Source organism: Vidua macroura, chromosome 8, assembly GCF_024509145.1.
Source record: "Vidua macroura isolate BioBank_ID:100142 chromosome 8, ASM2450914v1, whole genome shotgun sequence".
NCBI lineage: Eukaryota > Metazoa > Chordata > Aves > Passeriformes > Viduidae > Vidua > Vidua macroura.
In genome coordinates this window covers 16132811-16155093 of record NC_071578.1, presented here as the reverse complement: position 1 = coordinate 16155093, position 22283 = coordinate 16132811, and the positions used below count along the sequence as shown (strand labels likewise).

Below are 22283 nucleotides of genomic sequence, written 5' to 3'. Positions count from 1 at the left end.
TATTATGGGAAACAATATGTTAACATAATAACATAATTAATTTATTTTTTAAAATCTATTGTATTTTGGAACAATTTGAGACGATTTGAAGTGAACGTTTACCATTCAACAGATGCTATAGTGGCTTGAAAATACAAATCCTTTTGTGAATTTGGAGTAGCTTATATGTTCTTGATGATTTGTAGATAAATGATATGAATGTAGCAACAGTGTACAGTATGTATTCCTGCCATGAATTCTAAATCTTACATACAAATGTTTCACACCAGGTAATTATTATTACTACTTGCCATGGGCAAACACAAAGCCAGTTGTAACGCTGACGTCTTTTTGGGAGGACATAAGTCATAGATTAGACCCTGTGAATGTAATCCTAAACATGGCTGAAAGACTGGTAAGAAATTTAAAATCTTTCTTTTTCTGATAGGCTTTTCATTTTTACTCTTTTTCATTTAGAGGTATAATCAAAAAGTGGCATTTTGAGCACATTATGGACATTTTGTGATATTTTCTCTCCTTTTTTCTTAGTTAAAAGTTGCTTGGTGTAACAAATGGCACTGTTAATCATAGGCCTGTATTTTAGCAAGGCTCAATACACTCTTGCTTTAAGCCACAGGGGATTCCCATGGGAAGGAAGAGTCCTCAGTGTTGGTTAGGGGCATGTTAAGTCTGTGGGACTGTTATTTGCATGTTTTGTTAAATACACTGGGGGAGAATATCAGAATAGTCCTGTTAAATACAAATTAATTTCAAACATGAGTCCTTTTTTGGTTTGGCCTTTACACAGATGAATAAATAAGGTCAAAACCTTGAAACTCCTATTGACTGTAAGCCACACGAGAAGTTTATAAGTGCAAATTCTTTTCTTTTAAATTCTTCAGCAATCCAACTTAGCCACCTTAAAATCAGGAATGCAGGCTAAAGTGTCTGAAAACAGATTAGCTGAGATGTGGTTGAAGCTGATTGATGAACTTACAGAAGATATAAGGTAAAAGAACGTTTTTTATCATTCCATTGTTATCATTCCAGGCCTGCTCAGAATCTTCGTTATTGCCTCTGCTAAGTCAGAAAACAAATTCTGAGGACTATAAAACTGACTAATCCCATGAATTGACCTAAGAACTGAAATTCCAAAAGTGTCTGGAAGTAGCAAAACATCATGGATATTACCAATCAAACAATGCATCTAGTTGTGTAATTCTCCATTATCTCAGGATAGTTTTATTACTGACAGTGATAAGACAAAACAGCATCTCTTGAGAAAATTCTGAGGGAGGACTGTTCTGAAAATGGATATTAGGTCTCTCTGCTGCCTTTCTTGCATCCACCCTTCTTTAGAATTCCTCATGTACCTTTGGTTGACCTGTGTTTCAATGTTATTTCTGAAAATGAAGAGGGAAGGAAGTCTAGTACTTCACTGGTAAGCCCAAAGTAAAAAAATCAAAAGGTATGCAGGGATTATGGGCCATAAAGGTCGTATTTTTGAATAAGCTTTTAGTCAATGTGTCTGTATGTATGGGGGTGTTCAGAGAAGGCAACAGGAGTCAGCATTTAGAGTTTTGAAAGAGAATAAATTCTAAATAGAGAGGAAGGAATTTTATGAGAAAGTGACATTAAAAAAGGAGATATTGAGATGAGGAGAGTAAAGAAGTGGGTGATAAAACAGCACAGGAAAAGTAAAGGGAAAATGACAGAACAATTATTATCTGTAAGAGGAAATAACAAAGAACATGAAATGAGAGAACAAATTCATCATGTTGTAAAGCCAATATAAAAATAAGCAGAGGGAAAAAAAACAGTGGAGATCTGTATGTACTAGGAAAGAATTACATGATAGAAAGCTTACACAAAAATATAAACCAATAACTTCATAGAACGCTGTGATCTGAAAGAAACAGAGAGAAAGGACTGACAAACTCCAGGAAAGTAAAATGTGAAGGGCAAACTGTTGTAACATGGAGCCATCTAGTCAGTGTGGAAACTTCAGGTTGTTTCCTCATCCTGACACATATTTGCACTGTTATTAATTCAGACCATTATTTTATAAAATATCACTCAACAATTATGGAGCAATAGCACTTAGATATAGCACCAAATGAACTTCATTTTGCTCGTGGGATACAATGCTCTTTTGGGGTTTTTTTTCAGCAAACTCAAAAAACCTCTGTCAAAGACATAGCTCCCTGTCTTGAATTCATAAAAGATTTTTCCTTGCTGTGCTAAGGTTTAAATGAGTTAGGAGTTTGAGAGGGTTTTCAGTGCACTACTTAAACCTAAAATGATTTGACTGTCTGAAGGTTCTGGTCTGGTACATGTGATTCATGTCGAAGTATCTCCCAGGGCAGAGAACCCTTGCATTCAGATTAGTAGAACTGACTGTAGTGGAAGGCACAATAGTCAGTATCAAGGTTTTACAGAATCAAAACCCTTAGAAGTTCATAGCATGTCATTAAATGTAGGTCAAAGAAGAGAAACTAGGCAGTGTCTTTGGAAATTTTTAAACTGTTTGTAAAATATCATATTAAAGGCATTTTAATGAACTCTGCTTAAGGGATACAGTCATTGGTCTTTGAAAAGCGGCCTTTTCCTGAAATCTCGTCTAATTTTTCTGACAGAATTGGACAGCACAGTCAGACACATGTTGTGATTTTTTGGGGGTGTTGTGTGCAGAGGCAGGGCTCAATGATCCTTGAGAGTCCCTTCTAACTCAGGATTCTACGGCTTCTGGGTTCCGTTGAATAGTTACTCTGCCCTCTGCTGACTCGAAAGTTCTGTGTCACAGATTTCTTCTAGAGTTCTTTGATGTTTTCTTGCCAGAGGGTTAGATAAATCTTGTCATAACCATAAACCATATTTGTATATTGAGTTTCTGAGAATGTACAGTTTCCAGTGAAGGAAAGGAACCTAATCTTGGTCTAAAGGCACTGGTTTCAGTTTTGAGATGTACATTTTGAGAAGATAATTTTTTACTGTGAGTATATAGAGAAATGGATTTTCCGTGGTTTGATTGGCAGCAATTACATTAAAGCAAACACCTCAGGGTGTTCTACCTTGGTGCTTGTTATGTAAGTACAGCCTTTATCTTGTTTACTATAAATATCTTGTGGGGTGAAAAATCTCTGCAGAAATAGATGCACTAGCACTGTTCCAGTGGTTTTCAATCACAGGAAATGATAGCACTCAATCCATTGCCACTCTTTGCATGTCTGCATTTAGAGTGTAACTAAATAAAAGCCACTTAGATTATTAACCATAACAAATATTCTCTTTTCAGTAAACCATTTCCCCTCATTGAAGGCAAATCTAATATTACAGTCCTTGACACTCAGATAGAAAAACTGCGCCTCAAGTCTCTCAAACAGATTGGAGAAGCAGCAGCAAGGATGAGAAGTGAAGCTACTGAGGTGAAAGCCACTCTGACAGAAATTGAGGATTGGTTGGATAGATTACTGCAACTGAGTGAAGAGGTTAGTGCTTCACAGTACTGGTGTTTGGTTTAGCAATAGTGGTTAGTTTAGCAATACCTGTCTAACACAAATGGGTGTAAAGTTCAGTGCTGATCAAGCAATATCCACTCTCTGTAAAATAGTAATTTTAGATGCCATGAAAGTAAACATGTTCCCCTCTGTAACTGCAATTTACTTAAACAAAACTCATTTGTTAGCTGTTCTCACTGGGAATGTGTGTTGGGTAATGATCACTCTGTGATTGGTAGAATAGACCCTATTCTGTTTAAGTGACTATTCTGCCCTCTCCTTTCTTCCAGACTTGCAAGTCACTTTTCTGGTTCAGGGACTGCAGGGCGTATGTTGGATTTCCACAGTTTGTAGTCATAGTAATCAACTTCTAACAGAGTTCAATCTGTTTCTGTGGATATTTTTTTTTTCATTTTCACCAATGTTTTCTGTTTTCATCTTGGCCATCTCATAACTGGTTTTCAAAACATTTTAGAAATGGTTTTATTTTTAATTTGTTGCTTCTGCTCTGTAGAGCTACTGATTAAAAAAAAAAAAAAAAAAAAGGAGCAATTATTTGGCCAGACTTGCAGCTAGCTCACAAAGGTGGGCACAGAACTCCAAAAAGGTAATGGGTGGTTTCTGTCTTCTGCTAAAAGTCTTACCACTACATACCCTTAATGTAGAAGCATCACAAGCACTTTAATGTGTGGCAGGTCAGTCCAAAGCACCAGAATGTGGCATCCAGTCACTATCACCACCATAACGGAATCGAGATACAAAATGTCTCTAGAAATATTTATAAAAGATTTAAGGATTTTTTTTAAATAAAACTTACTTTGCTTTCCAAAAATCTCAATGGTATTTTTTATGATGCTTTCAGAACTATATATTGGTTTTCTTGCAAACCAAAGCAATTCCCTCTATTTATCATAAGTTTGTTGTGATTCATGATTCTAAATGATAAATCCTTTTACATAAGCCCTTATTTATGTTTCTCTTGTCTCAGCTCTAGATTAGTTTATTGTTCAATTAATTAGTCTTCTTAACTCTCCTTTCCCCACAAATAATCCTCAGCCACAAAACAGTATGCCTGATGTAATCATATGGATGATCCGAGGGGAGAAAAGACTGGCCTATGCTCGTGTTCCTGCACACCAAGTGCTTTACTCCACAACAAGCCCCGAATCGTCTGGTAAATATTGTGGAAAGACCCAAACAATCTTCTTAAAGGTACTATTTTTTTTTTCCGTAAGAAATAACTAACTCCCTGAATTGACATGCCATCTGACATGAGTATGAAACATGCAAACAAACTATGAACAATGAGGTGTCAAACTCGGGACAGAGTTTGCATATAATTTCTTCAAAATATCACAGAATTTTTACGTTTATCATAAGCCAGTTAGAACCAGTATTGGCCCCTGTCTCTGAGAATTTTCTAAGAGTTCAAAATTGTGATAGAACTTTTAAGGTGCTACTGGAGTTGATATTTAGGGCTTGGATGTGAATGGAAACTTTCATAGGGAATGATAACTGTAAGTCAGAGAAGTTTTGTATGGTTTTCTGTAAGCAATAGAGCATGTTTATACCCAGAAGCTGTCTCTCTGAATTGAGTCTTACTCTTGAATGGGAATGCCTTTCTCCATCTAAGCTGATATTGTATTCAACTGAAATAAACTTAACCAGAAAAATGGCAAACTGACAGTAAAACAAGAGCACTTATAGAGTTTGTCATTTTACTAGTAGTTATGTTCATGAATGCCTCACTGCAGACAAGCCTGTATTTTCATGGTTTTATTCAAACCTCATTGATTGTGCTTTTATTAAACCATCCCTGCTAACCTCTGCATTTCCAGAGTGCCCCAACAAGAAACTCAAATATCAACATTGAAGTTTTAAGTTATTGTCAAAACTAAAAACTCATTGCTGAATGAAACTTGGGAGAGAATATACAGTAACAAGGATGATACTGCCATTAATGTGTTTGGTTTTTACATGCCCTAGCCAGGTATCATTTAAAGAATGTTTTCCTCCTTTACTACTTATTACTGGCTTTTGAGAAAAAGCAGAACAGGAAGAGATAAATAAATATATATTGTTACTCATATCTCTTTGTTAATATACATCTTTTACTGAAAGCTATGATACCTCCATAACATAGCAAAGAATAACATTTTTGTTTGTGTGCCAGTACCCACAGGACAAGACGAAAGATGTCAAAATGCCTGCAGAGCTGCGAATTAACATTTGGCTGGGGCTCAGTGCAGTTGAAAAGAAGTTTAACAGCTTTGCAGAGGGAACATTCAGTGTTTTTGCAGAAATGGTATGTCCATCATTGCTTTCTTACTTTAAACTCGGATGTGAGTCTTGGGAATTCAATGCAGCTGGAGCTCTTTTGAATTTCTTTGCATGCTGGACAGAAAGAGAGAGTAGTGTTTATTATAAGGAAACAAGTAGAACCCATTCAAGGCAATTAATGATCAAGTCCATTGTGCCTACCAGATGAACTTCAGCAGACCAGATTCTGAACTGGTTAGTCAGCTACAAATCTGGTTAACTCCAGTGATTTCAGTTTATTTTAGATTTTTATTCCGTTTATTTTAGATTTTTATCAGTGTAATTAAGATTGAGATCTAAACTATTATGTTTTGGCATATGAATAATCCTTTTTTTTAATTGCTACTTCACTTCTACAAATGATACTTGCATACAAGTGGTTTTGCTTAATAATGGTTGTTTTGTAGTAGCAGAAAATTTAGGGTTGCTGACAAAATGCTGTAATACAATCACATTTTATTGAGAAGAGTTAAATTCAGAATTCTAATGCTTGAAATAGTCTACCTTTTGGATGGTAGTAGCAGGTGTGTTTTATATGCCACATCACCTAATGGTGCATATAATGCAGTAGCAGTAAAATAGCTAATAAAAAGACATTTTTACAGTGATGTCACTGTTGCACCTATGCTTAAATATTTAGTAATGGTGTACTAAGTCACTTAAAGCAGTGGGTGTTCAAAGCCATTATTTAAGTGCACGGTTTAAGAAGCTATTGAATGTCTCTGTTGGTCTTCAACAATCCAACAATTTTACAAGAATAAGGGCAGAAAACTCAAGACCATCATAAACTACAAATAATCCCAGAAGAGGAAATAGACTGGGCTGACATCAGAATTATGCCCCTGGTAGCTACTATGATTAGATTTGGATTTAGTTCTACATGTTACAAAAGAAAAGATTATAAATAGGAGGAGATTTGAGATGGAAATGAATGACAGAATCATGCATTTAGGGAACAGAAGGAACTTCTTTGAATAATGTAACATAATTTTATTTAACAGAGCTTTAACTTAGATAAATTTTTACTGTAGTTGAGAAGATTATTTACCAGACAACACAGAAGAACATGAAAGAAAGAAATTGATGGTGACATTTCAGAGTAATGTAGGAGGGGAGTACTTAATTTCAGAGGAAGTAAATTGATAGTAAAGTGTTTCAGTTATAATAGTTCCATAAATATATCATTTTTTTCCTCCTAAAAGCTGTTTATTATTCCTAAATAATAATTGGATTTTTGTATTCTTCCCACACAGTACGAAAATCAGGCTCTCCTTTTTGGAAAGTGGGGTACCTCAGGACTTGTTGGTCGCCACAAGTTTTCTGATGTTACAGGAAAAATCAAACTGAAAAGAGAGTACTTTCTACCCCCAAAGGGTTGGGACTGGGAAGGAGAATGGATGGTTGATCCTGAAAGAAGGTCAGATTTTTAAAATTTTATTCAGTTAGGAATAAAGGCATTTGTGGTGTTGAGTAAAAGCTCCTCTCTGTTTTCTTGGACAAGAAAGGGATTTTAAGCTGAATGTTCCAGGACAGCAAAAGTTAGTCAAAGCTAGATAATAGTGCCAACATTAACATTACCCTTTTTAAAAAATAAAACAAAACAGGCTAGAAACTAAATGAAAGAAAGTATCAATTTCTAAGAACTAGCTTATGGTTTTGCAGTCTCTATGTTATGATGGCTGTATTGCTTATATTCTCTGGGGCTCAGTGCTTCATCTTTTAAAAAGGGATAATAATAGTATTTCATGCCTAGGAAGCTACTAGGAGGCTTACATATGTCTGTGTGAGATTCACAGATCCTGCTGTGATGGTTTCAGAGCAGACCCTTGGATTGGTGGATCTTCCCTGGATAGAAACTTAACCCTGGCATCCAGTATAAATCTGCAGTTCATGCTCTAGCAACACCATTACAGCATTTGCATGGGCATTCACGAACACTGGATGGATTTTTATGTTTATTTCATTAAATGCTGAAAAGTTCCATTGCCATCACAAAACAACTGACACAGGTTATTTCTCAAACTGACTCAAGGCAGACATTGATTTCAGTAGACCAAATTCATGAAGTGTCAGTCCTTCCTCAGCTCTAACAGGTTCAGTCTTGTTCTGCCAAAGGTTTTCAGCTCTGGAGCTGTGCCAGTCCGACTGTGTTGCCACACTTTAAACCAGACTGGGAACTTTATTTGTTTCATAATCAAAAACCAGCATGAGAAAGAGACCGTTTTCTTTCTTCCTAAAAGAAAATATTTGACCAATTTCAAATTCTTGTGTTCTGATGGTGAAAAATATATAGAACTGTTGCTATAGAAAAACTGTGTAGGAAAAATATGTAGTATTTTAAAATTTTATCAGTTATAGGCACGAATGGATGGGTTTTGTTTGTATTAACTCAATAGTTTTTATGAATAAGATAACATGAAGAAATTGCATCAAATCCTGTTGAAATGCATATTTTTGCCATGCAGCTGCTTCCACTGGGAGATGATCTGTGACTCGATTTGGCCAGCAAATGGCAGTGTGGAACACACTTTGGTGCCTTCTGAACCACAGTGAACCACTGTGCCTGATAGCAACAGCCTTTTATCTGATTTCATGTTCCCCTATTTCTTCTACTTGCAAATTAGAAAAATATTAGCCAATTGCTTGCCTTGTCAACAGCATAAATGGAAACAAAATTAAATACATTGCCAAATTTTAGTATATACGTAGATGCGTGTGCTTTAGAGATGCATATAATTCATACACAGTCCTTGTCTCCTACACTTAAATTTATTATGTTTTTTCTTTTTCCAAGAGGATGTATTCAAAGTAAATCCTGAATAAAACAGCAATTAAATCCTGCTAGTCACTCATATTTATGAGTAATGTTCCTCCTACTGCTTACTACTACTGGAGTTTCTTCAGTGTTTTTTTCTAAGTTTCCTTTGTATAGCTGGACAATGCAGAATACTCCTATGTGTGCACATTCTGTACTAGGTTTCCATATGTTTTCTGTAGTGAACTAAAATGAGTTTTATTTATTATTGTATTTTTTTTGGATGTGCAGTCTGTTGACTGAAGCTGATGCTGGTCATACTGAGTTTACTGATGAAGTATATGAAAATGAGAGTCGCTATCCTGGAGGGGAATGGAAAGCATCTGAGGAGAGTTTCACAGATGTGGTGAGAGTTAAATTTTTCACTGGATAAGTAAAGGTTTAAAGGTTTAAGAGAAGGACTACTATGTTTTGCTACAGAGTGTATTTACCCTAATGCAGAAAACTGTTCTATTTCCCTTACATAAAAGAATGGAGAAAAAGCCCCACCCCCACGTGAATTCACATGTCCTTTTGGATGGGTGTGGGATGATGATGCTTGGAAATCCGATTTAAATCGAGCGGTGGATGAACATGGTAAGATTTACTGTTTATCTGCTGATATTGGGACAACCTGCTGTAGTTCATAATGAAGGAGGACACATGTCAAAACTGTAGCAATATTCTGGGCATGATATTGGTTGCCCTGTGGAAAAATACCAAGGAAATATTTGGATAAAGTTGCTTAAGGAATGAGATAATATGACACTGAGAAAGTGTTCACTGTCTGCATCTATTTCTATTTCCATTTTAATGGATTAGTAGCTGCAATTGAAGGGTTTTTAGAGAAGTCAGAAGGTTGAGACCTGAAACCTCTGTAATTGCACCAAGAATATGTGGCAAAGCCAGGTTTGGATCTGTCTGATAATTTACCTGTGAGCCTTTAGCCATGGGATGAGTCACCAAATAATGCTACGAAGAGAATCGGGAAGTCTGGGCACTAAAGGAAGTGGAGAACCAGTTTGTGTTGGTCACACACCACACAAGTGTAGGAAGGATTCCTGTTTTGCTGAGAGTAGAATAGCAACACTGAATTTGTGGGAGAGGAGCCATGAAAGACTGATCAGGATGAAATACTGGTTATTAGGCAATTCTGAAATGAAAAAAAAAACCTTCAAAATCTTTCTGTGAAGAGTCAGGTGCTGCTAGACAGAGATTTTTAGATTATATATATTACTAATATGATCAGGTTAGTAAATCCTAATATGCTTAATACTTTCAATAAATTAAGACTGTTGTCATCACTGGAAGTTGTAAACAAGCTCACTAGACCATAAGTTGGATTCTACAGGAATAGGAAAAATAGTCAGTGTCTCATAGCAAAGTACAGGGCATTAGTTTGATGGTTTGAAAACAAAATAAATAATTTTTACAAAAAGGGAAGATCATGGCAGATAATAAAAAACACAACATTTTGCAAAACTATTTTTGCTTTAAACCAAATGAAAACTCTCAAATAGTTACTGCTTCTAAATAAAAAATAGCTAGCTATTAGAGTAGAAAAAAAATATGTATCTAGAGTACCTGGTAGGAATCTGCAGTACGTTTTTAATGAGATTAATTTAAATTAAAATCTGAGTTTTGGATGCTTGGCAACTGAATTATACATTGACCAAAAATACAGTAACAAGCTTACCAGTTCTTAAAGTTTTATGATCAGAGTTCATGTGTTTGGTGTTCCTTTAAATGAAAAGCTGCTGGAGTCACAAGAGTGCACAGAACATTTTACTCATATTTAAAATTAAGAGTTAGATTTTCCTGCAGTGAAGCGTGAAAATGTGATATCAACATCTGAGAAAACAAAAATGCAAAGAAAAGAACTTGAAATTTATTGTATCTGTTTTAATGTTGAGATTTTTATTGTCACATATATTACAACACAGCATCATTATAAAATGTGGCCCCCTGGCTATTAGGCTGTAAGGGTCTGCAATGCTGAATAGTCTTGTGTGTTAAAGCTTCATCCTCTGTAGGTACAGTCACTCTACTACCGTGCTTTTCTTCTTTGTATCTCACTTGTGTTTCTGAAAATAAACCAACTAATCAATTCTGCTTCAGGGTGGGAATATGGAATTACTATTCCTCCAGACACTAAACCCAAGTCGTGGGTTGCTGCAGAGAAAATGTACCACACACATCGACGACGACGGCTGGTGCGGAAACGTAGGAGGGAACAGTCTGAAGGAATGACAGCAGGAAGGGTGAGAAAGAGAGATCCAGTCAGGGACTTGTACATTGTAACGGTTTGAGGTTTTTGGTTTGTTTGTTTTTAAATCTGCATGAGATTGCTCATTACCTGAGTGAAGAAAAATTTTAATACAAAGCAAAAAAAAAAATCTAGAATAACCTTTTGCATTTTCATTATATTCCATTTCTTTATCTTTTTATATCTTTATCTTTGTGTATATTTTTTAAACTTTTGATGTTTCTTGCTTTGGTTTATGAGAGGGTTTTTAGGCCTGCCAGAGGAAATGCTGCTTTTTTTCACTTCAGTTACATAACACTGTGGATAACAAGAATTTATATCTTCAAGGGAAGGTCATCATACGAAGATCAAGAAGGATGGGAATATGCTTCCTTGATTGGCTGGAAATTTCACTGGGAACAACGCAGTTCTGATACTTTCCGTCGGAGACGATGGAGAAGAAAAATGGCTCCCTCAGAGACACATGGTGCTGCAGCTATCTTTAAACTTGAAGGTGCTTTGGTAAGAGACAGAGTGTCAAACGCATCTTTCAAAGGTCAACCTGTTAATTTGCAGTAAATAAACAAATATTTTGGACGTTTTAGCCCCTGAATTGTTAAACAAGTGTATAAGTGGGAAGTTAACACAGTGTATATTGTTTAAATTATTTAGTCAGAACGGGATCATTAAAGTTGGGGTAGAGATTCTTGTATTATTACTTATTTTTTATATTTTTATTACATTTACAATGTTATGCGATAACATTATATATAATTTATGGTTTATATCTTTTTAATCTTACTTTATTTTTTAAATTATTTTTATTTTTGCATTATGTGAGATTTAGCTCAAAAGCTTTACTTGTAAGTAAAGTGAAAAGATAGCTCAAGCTTTTCATGCATGTAATTTAGATGTTTTAACATCTGCACAAGAGTCAACAGGCGTGGAAAAAATTGCCCCTGATAAACATGTGCTTGTATAAACAACCAAGCAGAAGAAAAGATAGCCAAAAAAAAAAAAAAGCTCACAAGAAAAGAAAATAGTGTGTTGGAGAAGCCAGAATTTCATATGACACAGACAGATGAGCAGAATGCAGTTATTCCTCAAGTTTTGAGGTTAACACAGCTTCACAAATAACCTCTATTTACCAGAATACAAACTGTAGCAAATAATGTGGGAAGGCTCCTTTGTTTTTATAAAATATATAATAATTATGAGTGTATAGCATTAACAAAACTTCACATTTTTTCTTGGTTTGTTTCTCTTTTTCACATCAAATGTTGACCAAGGATTCACTGATAGCATTTTCTTTCTCCAGTTAATTTGGCTGCTCTGAGTAATAATTCTTATTTCAGTTTTGCTTACAGCTATAGTTCCTGGGCTAGTATTTGGGATAAAGCCAGAGCAGTTCTCTGCCACAGCACAGTGTAGAAGACCTGTGAGCTTTCCTCCACTATGAACTGATAGGTAGCTAGTGCATATCCAGAAATAAAACATTCTGGAAGTAAGATGAAACGACTGCCTATGATTTCTGCAGAGCTTCAGCTGGCAACAGGAAATGACCTCTGGACATGAGTAAACGTCTTGTAAAGTACATCTACTCACAGAAGGAAATTTCTTCTTGTGCTGGAAGAGAGATGGAAACCCATACATTCCCCCACATAGTACATTTCTATCAAGTTCCTTGTATGTTTGTAAATGTTCAATAAGTTTTCTCTATATGTAATTTCAGGGAGCAGACAATAGTGCTGATGATGGAGAAGGGAAGAGTTCAGACAAAGCCAAGGAATCAGCTACAACAGTGTTTGGTGCCAATACACCAATGGTTTCCTGCTATTTTGACAGTAGGTTCTTTAACAATTCCTTTCTCAAAAATGTTGTCTGTTTCATTTTGGTCTCAAACAGAATCATAAATCTTTGTGGTTTACCTCTAGCTTTGTGTGCCTTCTGTAGTAATTACTGTCAGACCCTTGACTGGATCCTGTTTAAGTTATTAAAGAAAAATTACAGTTAGTCTTTTTGATATTTCAGTCCGCTGTCTCACAGGTATTTTTAAAACCTGTATTGTTCAGGAATTTTGATGCTAAATTTAACTTTTTTGTGGATTCAGGTCACTTAATCAGCTCAGTACAGGATCGGACAATGCCTGGCCCAGAGGAAGCAGTACCATGTAGTTGAGTTGGCAAAGTGAACAAAACTGTAACTTTGCCAACCTGGATGGGTTTTTAATTCTTTGTAATCACTGTAATGTGAATCACAAAAGCAGGGGTGTTGAGATGGGAGCCACCAGTGTTAGTTAACAGGAATAGAGGCCAATCCTGGGACTTAACATCCTTTTTGAGGAGCTCTGATTGGAACACTCATCTTTATTTGAACTCTGCCGAAATTGGATGTCTAAATCTTAAATATTTCAGAACCTGGGGAATATTGTTTTAATAATGACCATAGCTGGAGGAAGATTGCACTTTTTCTTGCCAGAGGTCAGAGGTTTCAGCCCAATGAGGCTATATAGTGGCTCAGATTTTTTTCAAGGGCTAAAAGTGTTACACCTGACATCTTTTAAAGAAAAGCTGTAGTAACTTAGCCCCACACAGTCCTGGGTTGGGGCCACTCACATCTTCTTTTTAAGCTATTCCACCTAACATGAGTGGTTTAATTTTTTAAATCTTTTAACCAAAGAGACAGAGTTGCAATTGGAATAGCTTCTAGGCTAAGAGCTAAAAATGTGAAAGACCCAGGACCTTGAAGGTGCTGTAGTAAATACTTAAATTAAGCAAAGGAGTGCCCAGTTCTTGATTCCCTTTGGGTGAGCTAGATTATCACACTGTTTCAAACAGCAATTTCTGAATATATATTTAAATTATTTTATGGTGGAAAAAACCCAGGTAGCATTAGTGATTTTTTTTTATTTTTGCTTTGTGTTGGAACAAATGTTCTCAGGTGCTAGCTTGTTGGTATTAATACCCTCATCATATGAAAAAGCAAAAATGTTACTACAGTGCTTGTGTTAAAATGTGTAAGGTATTTGTATAAACTAAAAATATCTTCCTCACATAAAAGAAGCCTGTATAATGCAGTTGAACTGGTTTTATTTATTTGATACAGGAGTATATACTTACCACCTTCGCTGTTACATCTACCAGGCAAGAAACCTCATGGCTTTAGATAAAGACAGTTTTTCAGGTATGGAAAAATCCTTCTAAAGGTGCAGAAAGCCCACATTTGCCATGAACTTGTAGCTTGATTTATTTGGTTGTGGAATATCTTAACTCCTTAAGGTCTGTGTGTAGGTCCCAGCTACTGAAACTATGCCATAAAGAAAGTCTGAGCTTTATTACATATGATCTGAATTTGGTTACTATTGCCCCAGAGGCTGCTGCAGACAAAGTGCTCTGTATGGCCTGTACCAGTTGCTGCCAGTGAATTCTCAGGGAGGGAATTGGATTTCAGATGAGGTCTGAATGTCCCATGACCAGGCCCTTCCTTTTGCCTTGGATTCTCCTTCTAACCAAAGCCTACATGCAGTCTTGTCCTGCAGGAGGCTTGCACAAAAGCAAGGATGAAGAAAGCTGGATGGTTTCTTCATTAGTTGTGTCACCAACTGCCTCTCAGTGTTCAGTGTTTTATATTAATTCATTATGGGAATGAACTTGCAGAAAACTACACTGTGCCTTACTGATAAGCATGTCTTTTATTTGTTCTTACATGTTTATTTCTAACTCTTAGGTATTCCAACAGTGTTGTGTCTGTCTGGCATCCTTGTAGTCAGGCTAATACGCAGTTTTCAAGTTTTGCTAATTCATATCAAAATTTCACTGGAAAGCCATAGAGCAAATTGAATTTAGATTCTGTAAGAATATGACTTCACACTTTCTTTAAGGAAGTTCAGCAAAAGACAAAGTTGAAATGAATTTTCTTTCTCCATTACTCTCCATTTGCATCCTTCTTTTTCCACCTATAATTGAGTAAGTGTCATGCCCCTGTCACAGAAGGTACAGTGCTTTAGAAGTTTTAGTGATATTTTCTAAAATGAAGAGGGTTTTGTACAGCTGCCTGTGTGAATTTGGTCTTATTTCAATATACAGCATTTAAAAGCAATGCAAAGAAACAATTACAACTGCCTCTAAATTGTATTTGGATGATTCAGGACAGGCATCTCAGATGCAGTCATACCTAAACTAGCTCACCTACATTTTCTTTTCCTCTAAGATTAGTTTGAAGAATTAGCCAAATTTTGTAAAACTCTGTGTGCCTTGTCAGAATCTATTGAAAGTGACCTAAAGATAACCTTTAAAATTGCCTTTTAGTCCTTAGTGATTGCAATTTGTACAGGAAACATTAACGACCATCATCAGATACCTTCTACAGAGCTCTTGATGATTTAAAGGCCTGCCAAATACTGGGCCTAGACCACTTGAATCATTCAGCTGTTTCACAAAAAGAGGTTGCTATGAATGAGCATGTTTGAAATCTAACCATGATCTGAGCAATACACCCTGGGACAATTTGTTGTTTGGCAACTAGTCAGACCTTGAATTATTTCTTTCTATTATTTATGAGGTTGTACAGTTGTATATCAATGGAGAGAACAAAAAAGAGTTTCTATGGACAAGATTTAAGACAAGATTAGTATAAACAGTGTTTCATTTTAGTTTTCTGGTTCTCTTTCTGCTTTGCAAGATATTTTATCATTATCATTTATTGCTCTGTTAATCAAGCCTTGTATAAAGGAAGTTATTTAGTCATCAAATGGAAATTGCTCTATTAAATGTAAATTATGTACATGTGTTCATTTTTGTTTTACATAGAATCGCTTATAAAACTGGTAACAACAATAGAAAAATAACATTATATTTGAGAAAAGACGTGCTTGTGTGTCTTATGGCTTGATGTGGTTTTGTTTGTCTGTAACTGTGCTTTCAATCTCTGTATGATATTTCAGATCCATACGCTCATGTTTCTTTCCTCCATCAAAGCAAAACAACTGAGATCATTCATTCAACTCTAAATCCTACATGGGACCAAACTCTCATATTTAATGAAATTGAGATCTATGGGGACCCACAGTCAATAGCCCAAAACCCACCTAATGTTGTTATTGAACTTTTTGACAGTGACCAAGTGGTAGGTGAAATCTTTTTACCCTGATTGCTTTTTTATTTGTATTAGTTAACAGTACATTTATGGTTATTTTTGCTATTTTTGGTTGCAGGGTAAAGATGAATTCCTTGGAAGAAGTGTTTGTTCCCCCATGGTCAAGTTAATCCCAGAAGATGATATCACACCAAAACTGCTCTGGTATCCTGTAACAAATAATGGCAAAGCCAGTGGAGACATTCTTTTTGCTTCAGAACTTATTTTGAGAGACAAGGTATATATTTCTTTTTTGTATGTATGTGTAATATAATAAAATACAGCATATATTCTTACACAGTGAGACATTATGGGAAGAACTGTCTTAGTATTTGCAGGGTATGTAATCTAAGATGAGAGAAACTAATACTCATGTTTGTGTCTTAACAGGGCGGTACCAACCTTCCAATTCTGCCATCACAAAGGGCACCAAAGCTTTACATGGTCCCTCAAGGAATCAGACCAGTAGTTCAACTCACTGCTGTTGAGGTATGGTTACTCTTAAACTAACTGAATACAAGTGCAGTCGTCTCATCCTCTAGACAGAAGGTTTATGCATTTACTTACAGAAAACAAAACCAAAAAAAAACATAGTGAGAAATACTCTTCTCTCTAAGCATTTGTGGATTTCACCATTTCCGTAGAACTAGAACCTTGAAGTATTTTGCCAGACACATATTATTATTGAAAAGATTTCATTTATTCTTTCCTACTTTTTGAGTATTATATTAAACATATTGACATCCCTTCCCACTTTTGCTTATATTGGATTTTATTTTACAGATTCTGGCCTGGGGGTTGCGAAACATGAAAAACTACCAACTGGCACCTGTTATGTCTCCAAGTCTAATTGTGGAATGTGGAGGTGAAATGGTGGAATCTGTGGTGATCAAAAACCTCAAAAAGACACCGAATTTTCCATCTTCTGTTCTCTTCATGAAAGTTGTACGTTACAAAAACCTATAAGCCAGCTATCTATAGCAAAATAAGTTCCTCCATAGTTTTAAAGATCAAGGATTTGTTCTGAGTAGGACTCACGCATCCTTTTTTGATTTACCATAAGCAATTTATGAGCCTGAAAACTGTAATAAAGATCATGTAAACATGTCTGTACAGTCACTGGTAGGTTGCACAATTTTATACTCACAATCCAGTGCAGTATATATATTTTTTTTTTTTTTGAAAAGGCATCAATTTACCTATAGATGTTTGGCTACTGTCCTATTGCTAGGATGGGTGCTGTGCAAGAGTCAAGAAAATTCAAGATTTGGGGCAATTGTTCTTACTGATTTTTATTGACTGATAAATTTAGATGTTTTCATTCACCATAAAGCCATAGAACGTAGTAGTTCAATATTAAATAAATGAAGTAACAGCTCTAATTTAGGGGGGAAATCTTTATTCTTTTTCTTCTGTTTGCATTGTAAAAAAACCTTTACCTTTCTATTTTTAGCTGTTACCAAAAGAGGAGTTATACAGTCCATCTCTTGTTATTAAAGTAATAGACCACAGGCCATTTGGACGGAAGCCCATCGTGGGACAATGCACTATTGATTTACTGGAAAGCTTTCGCTGTGACCCCTACACTACTAAACAGGACATTGCACCACAGCTGAAAGGTAGAAAGCTGGAAAATGAAAAGTTCTACTTTCTTGTGAGGTGCTAGAATTACCTGCTTGTTTACTCTGCATGCTGTACTGATGAATAGCCATCTTGTGTTATGTACCTAGGTGGAGATAACATTATCTGAAAGGAAAAACATCTAACAGAGTATTAATTAGAGTAACATTCTAAAGCATAAGAGGGCAAAATGCAAAGGCAAGTCCATTCTTGGACTTGTGCTCATTCCCTGAAGTTCCTCTTTAGTATCAACTTGGAAGTTAACTACCTGCAGAACACCTCAGCACTGGTGCCAGAGAAATGATGCAGTATTCCAGCAAATATGGCCTGAATACAATGGTGACATTTCCTCTACATTTTTTCAAGTTTTACTCTTACTTTTAGTTTTAATTCTCTATATTTGAGAAATGTTTGCATATCCTGCACCAAAGTATTTTGTCTGTTTTTAGCAAAAAAGTGGCAATGAATTGCTTTCTTTAGAGGATCAAACATACAGCCAGTGAATTGTTTTACATCGTCAGTAACTGTCTGGATTTAAATCTGATGAAACTGTTTAGTACGATATTTTTCCTACACCATATTGCCTTAATAAAACCTTTGGCTTACAGTTAGTCTGCTCTCTGCTGCACCTCGCCAGGATACAGTAATTGATATGGAAGACACACAGCCACTGCTAACAGCTCAGGTAATCTTTGAAATTTGATGCTTGACTTTGTTCTTAAGATCTCTGATTTCTGAGGAACTATCTAGACAACAAAATTGTCAGAAACATATGCAACCCTCTGGAAGGCCAGATGGGAGAAAGTTACTTGGTGACAGGAAAGCGAAGGAAATTTGGTATAATTTTAATCTTTGTTTTCATATAGTGAACACTAAACTATAGCATTTTGTCCGTGGTCAAATTCACCACTAGCTTAAGAATGAAGTCACTTGTTCAATAGCTACTGAAAGGATGTGACAGAACATCACCCAGTTCCCACTGATGGTGGTGAGGGACACCTGATTTTGCAGAGACTGAGCAGTTTTTGATAAAGGAATTAGAAGTTAGGGGTATGCTCTGGTCCTTCAGCCCTTCCTTTTACCACAGTCACAGCTTGGCCTCTCTTACCTTGAAGCCATCCAAACCCAATAACACTGAAACAATTTTTTCTGCACTAACACTTCTTTTCCTTCTCTGTTTTGCCTTGTCTCTTTACTGCTCTGATTCTTTTGGGACCACCACAATACAGTTTTACTTTCCAGGTAAAAAATAATTCTACTTACAGAATTTTACTCTTGAGTTGAAACATGACTGAAGACAGATTCAAGCAGTACATTTTTAAGGAAAAAAATATTAATTCTTTTAGGACTGTAAAATGTTTCCCTTGCCTAGACGGTGTTTTCATAGATATCTGTTTCATAGATGGCCTGTTTCATTAAAGGAAGAAGATAAATTATGCTCTTTAATACGCAGCAATTTTGCAGGCTCTTAATCCACAGTTTTGACTTTTGAAAATGCAAAATATTTTACGTTGTTATAGCAGTCCAAAAGTAAATAATCCTGAATTTAAGCTTTTGGACTCTTACTGCTATTTGAGTATTTTAATGATTGCCTTGTTCTTCCTTTATCTCTTCTTCTTATTGTCATCATATTCAGACTCTAATTTAAGTACATAGATAGACCATGATCTTGTGATTACTGTCATCATACATGTAAATTGTCACTAATATTTAATTTACAAGTCTCTAACTTTTTTCTGAAATAGGTTTTCTCTTCTAATATAAGTAGTATATATTCTAATACAAGCTGGAACAGAGAACTATTATTTGCTTTAAAAATTATAAGGAAAAATATTTAGAAAATAAAGAAGATTTAGCACTTCAAAGTCACCAGTAATATTGATTATACTTGTGTAGTTTATTTCAACTAAAAAGGGAAAATTTAAAATGCTACATAAGCAGAAACACAATTTTCTTTTAGTTTGACATCACCCAAGCCAAATATAGCATTAGATACAGTGAAAGCATCCAATCTGAATTGAAATAAGTAAAACTGTGGAAAGTGTAAGTGCTATGCAGACAACACCCTGAGGACACAAAATGCCAAAATTTCATCAATTACATTCCGATTTCCAGTGTTTAAGCAGTATGTCAGCAGCACTCAGCAAAATGGCTTCTCCAACCACAGTGCATGTATGTACCAAACTGATGCATGCAGGTGACCAGGATGGGCTGGATGGAGAGCAATGTTAACCTCTGGGGCCTTGAGGGGTACTTCCCTGGGCAGCTCTGCCAGAGAGAGATTTTGGAGGAGATGATGCTCACAAGTCCTGTAGGATTAGTTATATTGAGGTACCTTTGTTCTGAAAATCTTACTATGCTTATACAATATGTATGGGCTACTGAAAACTTCTTTGTGTGCCAATGTACTTAAAATCTCTGTGATAAAAGCAAAAAATAAACAGGAATTATTTCACTGTGCTATTAATATTTAAACTTTGTTTAGAAGTCTACTTTCTGGAAAATAAAATTACAATTTAAAAAATTCTTACTCTGACTTTTCTAGGGATCCACTGCATCTCTTAGATTTTTTTTCCATAATTCCAGGTTTTTCAAAAATATAATAGTTAAATGTTACTGTCTTGACAACTTCATGTATAACAATGTACACTGAAGTTACTGGGTACATTTTAAAAAGGACAGTAAGATTACATTGTTTTTACCATGTGAGTATTTCACTCCAAAATCTCTAATTTATCATATGGCATTTTATTCTGTGTTTTGGCATTCTGTGAGCACATCCTGATTACAGCTTTTAGTAACAATAATATTGGAATATTGAAGACTATTATTTGCTCTGGAAATTTTTGAAGAAGATCGTAAAGTTTTGATTTTTCTTCTTAACTACTTCTTCCCAAAACTACCAAGTGCATTATTTGAAGAGACATTTGGAAGTATATCAAGGGGGCAAAAAAATACAAATCCAAAACATAACCCCTGACTTGAACTCTGCCAACATTACGCTTTGATGAAAGATTCAGAGTTCTACAAAGTGCATTTTGTGAAAAGGTTTCAAATTTGCTCTTTAAATTATGATTGAGTACTTATGCAAGCTAACCTTTGCATTGTCAACATTACAAACCAGTATTTAAACAAAATGAAATTTAAATATAGCAAACTATTGAAAATTACTTCATGAATTCTGCCAATAAGTTTTGCAAATCACTAATGATGTTGTTTCAAAAAAAAAAATACACTCCAACTGTCTTTAGAAAATGACAGTCCCATGCTAATCTGATAAGAATATGCTGTATTTATGATTTGAAGATAGACAAGACTAGTAAAATATGATAGACGTGAACATCCCAATGAGATAATTACTTAAGAGAACAGAAATGGGAGTAAATAAGAATGATGTATCAGAATGATGTCCTGACCTATTGATGCATTTGGCTTGTATTCATAAAATGTTCTGCATATTTCTTCTGCTTTGCATAAAAATTCATTGCTAATGCTTTTAAATGAAAACACGAGGTGTAATGTATAAAAAGTAGCAGAAATGACACTTGCTAATCATGGCTTCCAGATGGGATGCATGATGCTTGCTCTTAATGGACTAGCGGGTCATAATTACGGTATCTGTGATTTAACAGGTGAAGAATTTTGGATTGTGCACATTGTTTTTGAACATATGGATAAATCTATAGACAATTTTTTTGGTTATGTGAAGAACAAAGCACAGGGTAATAATGTCTTACAGTCCTTTCTAAAATGTGTGTGTATATAAATATGCATGCTTCAGTTAAATATCTAGAATATTCTGCTTTTCTGACAGCACCAAAAAAAATCAAGTTAAACACATGGTATCTGAGTATTCTTCAAAAACATTTCTAAATGTTTGTAACTAACTTTGCACACTTACTATATACAAACTCCTAAACATTTAAAGCCTATTTAACTGTATAATCCTCACCATTGCTTTTATTTTGCTCTTTTTTTATGCCTTGATCCTCATGAGCAGCTCACAGAAAAGGTAATGTATACTACTTCCAAAAAATCTACACATTGCTTTCACCAGTTGAAAACCAGTATATCAATACTGCCTAAAAATAGCATTTTAAGCATGTGGATGAGAACAGTAATCTCTGCAAGTGTTTGATATAAAACCTACAGTAAACTTGTAACATGGTAAATTTAGGAAAAATATGCAAAACTGAAATAGGAAGCCATATATATATATATATATATATATAAAACCCCAAGAAATCCAAAATAACCCCAACAAACCCTCACTTTTAAGGATCTGCATAGTACTTTAAGATTCTGTTTAAGTCCAAACAATCTTAAAAAAAAAAATCAGATTTACACAGTGGATGAATGCTATTAATTCCATTCATTCATAGACAATGAATGCTATTTATTACCATTGGAAGTTTGTTTTCAGGGGCAAACAATTATATTATGCAAACCCTGTGAATACAGAAAATAGCACTTTCTTAAACAGTGATTATCAGACTTAAATAAATAAAAATACAAAAACCCCACAGAAATACTGTATTAGTAGAATGTATAGATTGCTAGTATCTAGGTGACATGAGGCTTATTGAAGTACTATTTTTAAGGGGCCAGACTCAGCTACTTTTCGACTGCATTTGGTTAACAGTGAGGTGGATCTGCAACTGCCTTAATTATTCTAATTTTCTTTCAGATAAATCTT

General features: G+C 35.3%; 1 protein-coding gene across 2 annotated transcripts in view; it reads left to right on the top strand.

Moving 5' to 3' along the window:
• Positions 1-22283, top strand: part of MYOF (myoferlin) — a 62120-nt gene that overhangs the window by 29653 nt on the left and 10184 nt on the right. Inside the window, exons 21-40 of one of the 2 annotated variants that reach the window (XM_053983656.1) lie at positions 270-394; positions 882-988; positions 3275-3467; positions 4533-4688; positions 5650-5781; positions 7049-7212; positions 8842-8956; positions 9081-9186; positions 10708-10850; positions 11183-11356; positions 12567-12678; positions 13940-14017; positions 15777-15958; positions 16047-16205; positions 16358-16456; positions 16751-16912; positions 17421-17586; positions 18196-18272; positions 19703-19759; positions 21588-21599. In XM_053983656.1, coding sequence (XP_053839631.1) covers positions 270-394; positions 882-988; positions 3275-3467; positions 4533-4688; positions 5650-5781; positions 7049-7212; positions 8842-8956; positions 9081-9186; positions 10708-10850; positions 11183-11356; positions 12567-12678; positions 13940-14017; positions 15777-15958; positions 16047-16205; positions 16358-16456; positions 16751-16912; positions 17421-17586; positions 18196-18272; positions 19703-19759; positions 21588-21599 — 2519 coding nt within the window. The remainder of the gene's footprint in view (positions 1-269; positions 395-881; positions 989-3274; positions 3468-4532; positions 4689-5649; positions 5782-7048; positions 7213-8841; positions 8957-9080; positions 9187-10707; positions 10851-11182; positions 11357-12566; positions 12679-13939; positions 14018-15776; positions 15959-16046; positions 16206-16357; positions 16457-16750; positions 16913-17420; positions 17587-18195; positions 18273-19702; positions 19760-21587; positions 21600-22283) is intronic. The other variant, XM_053983657.1, reaches the window with a different exon arrangement.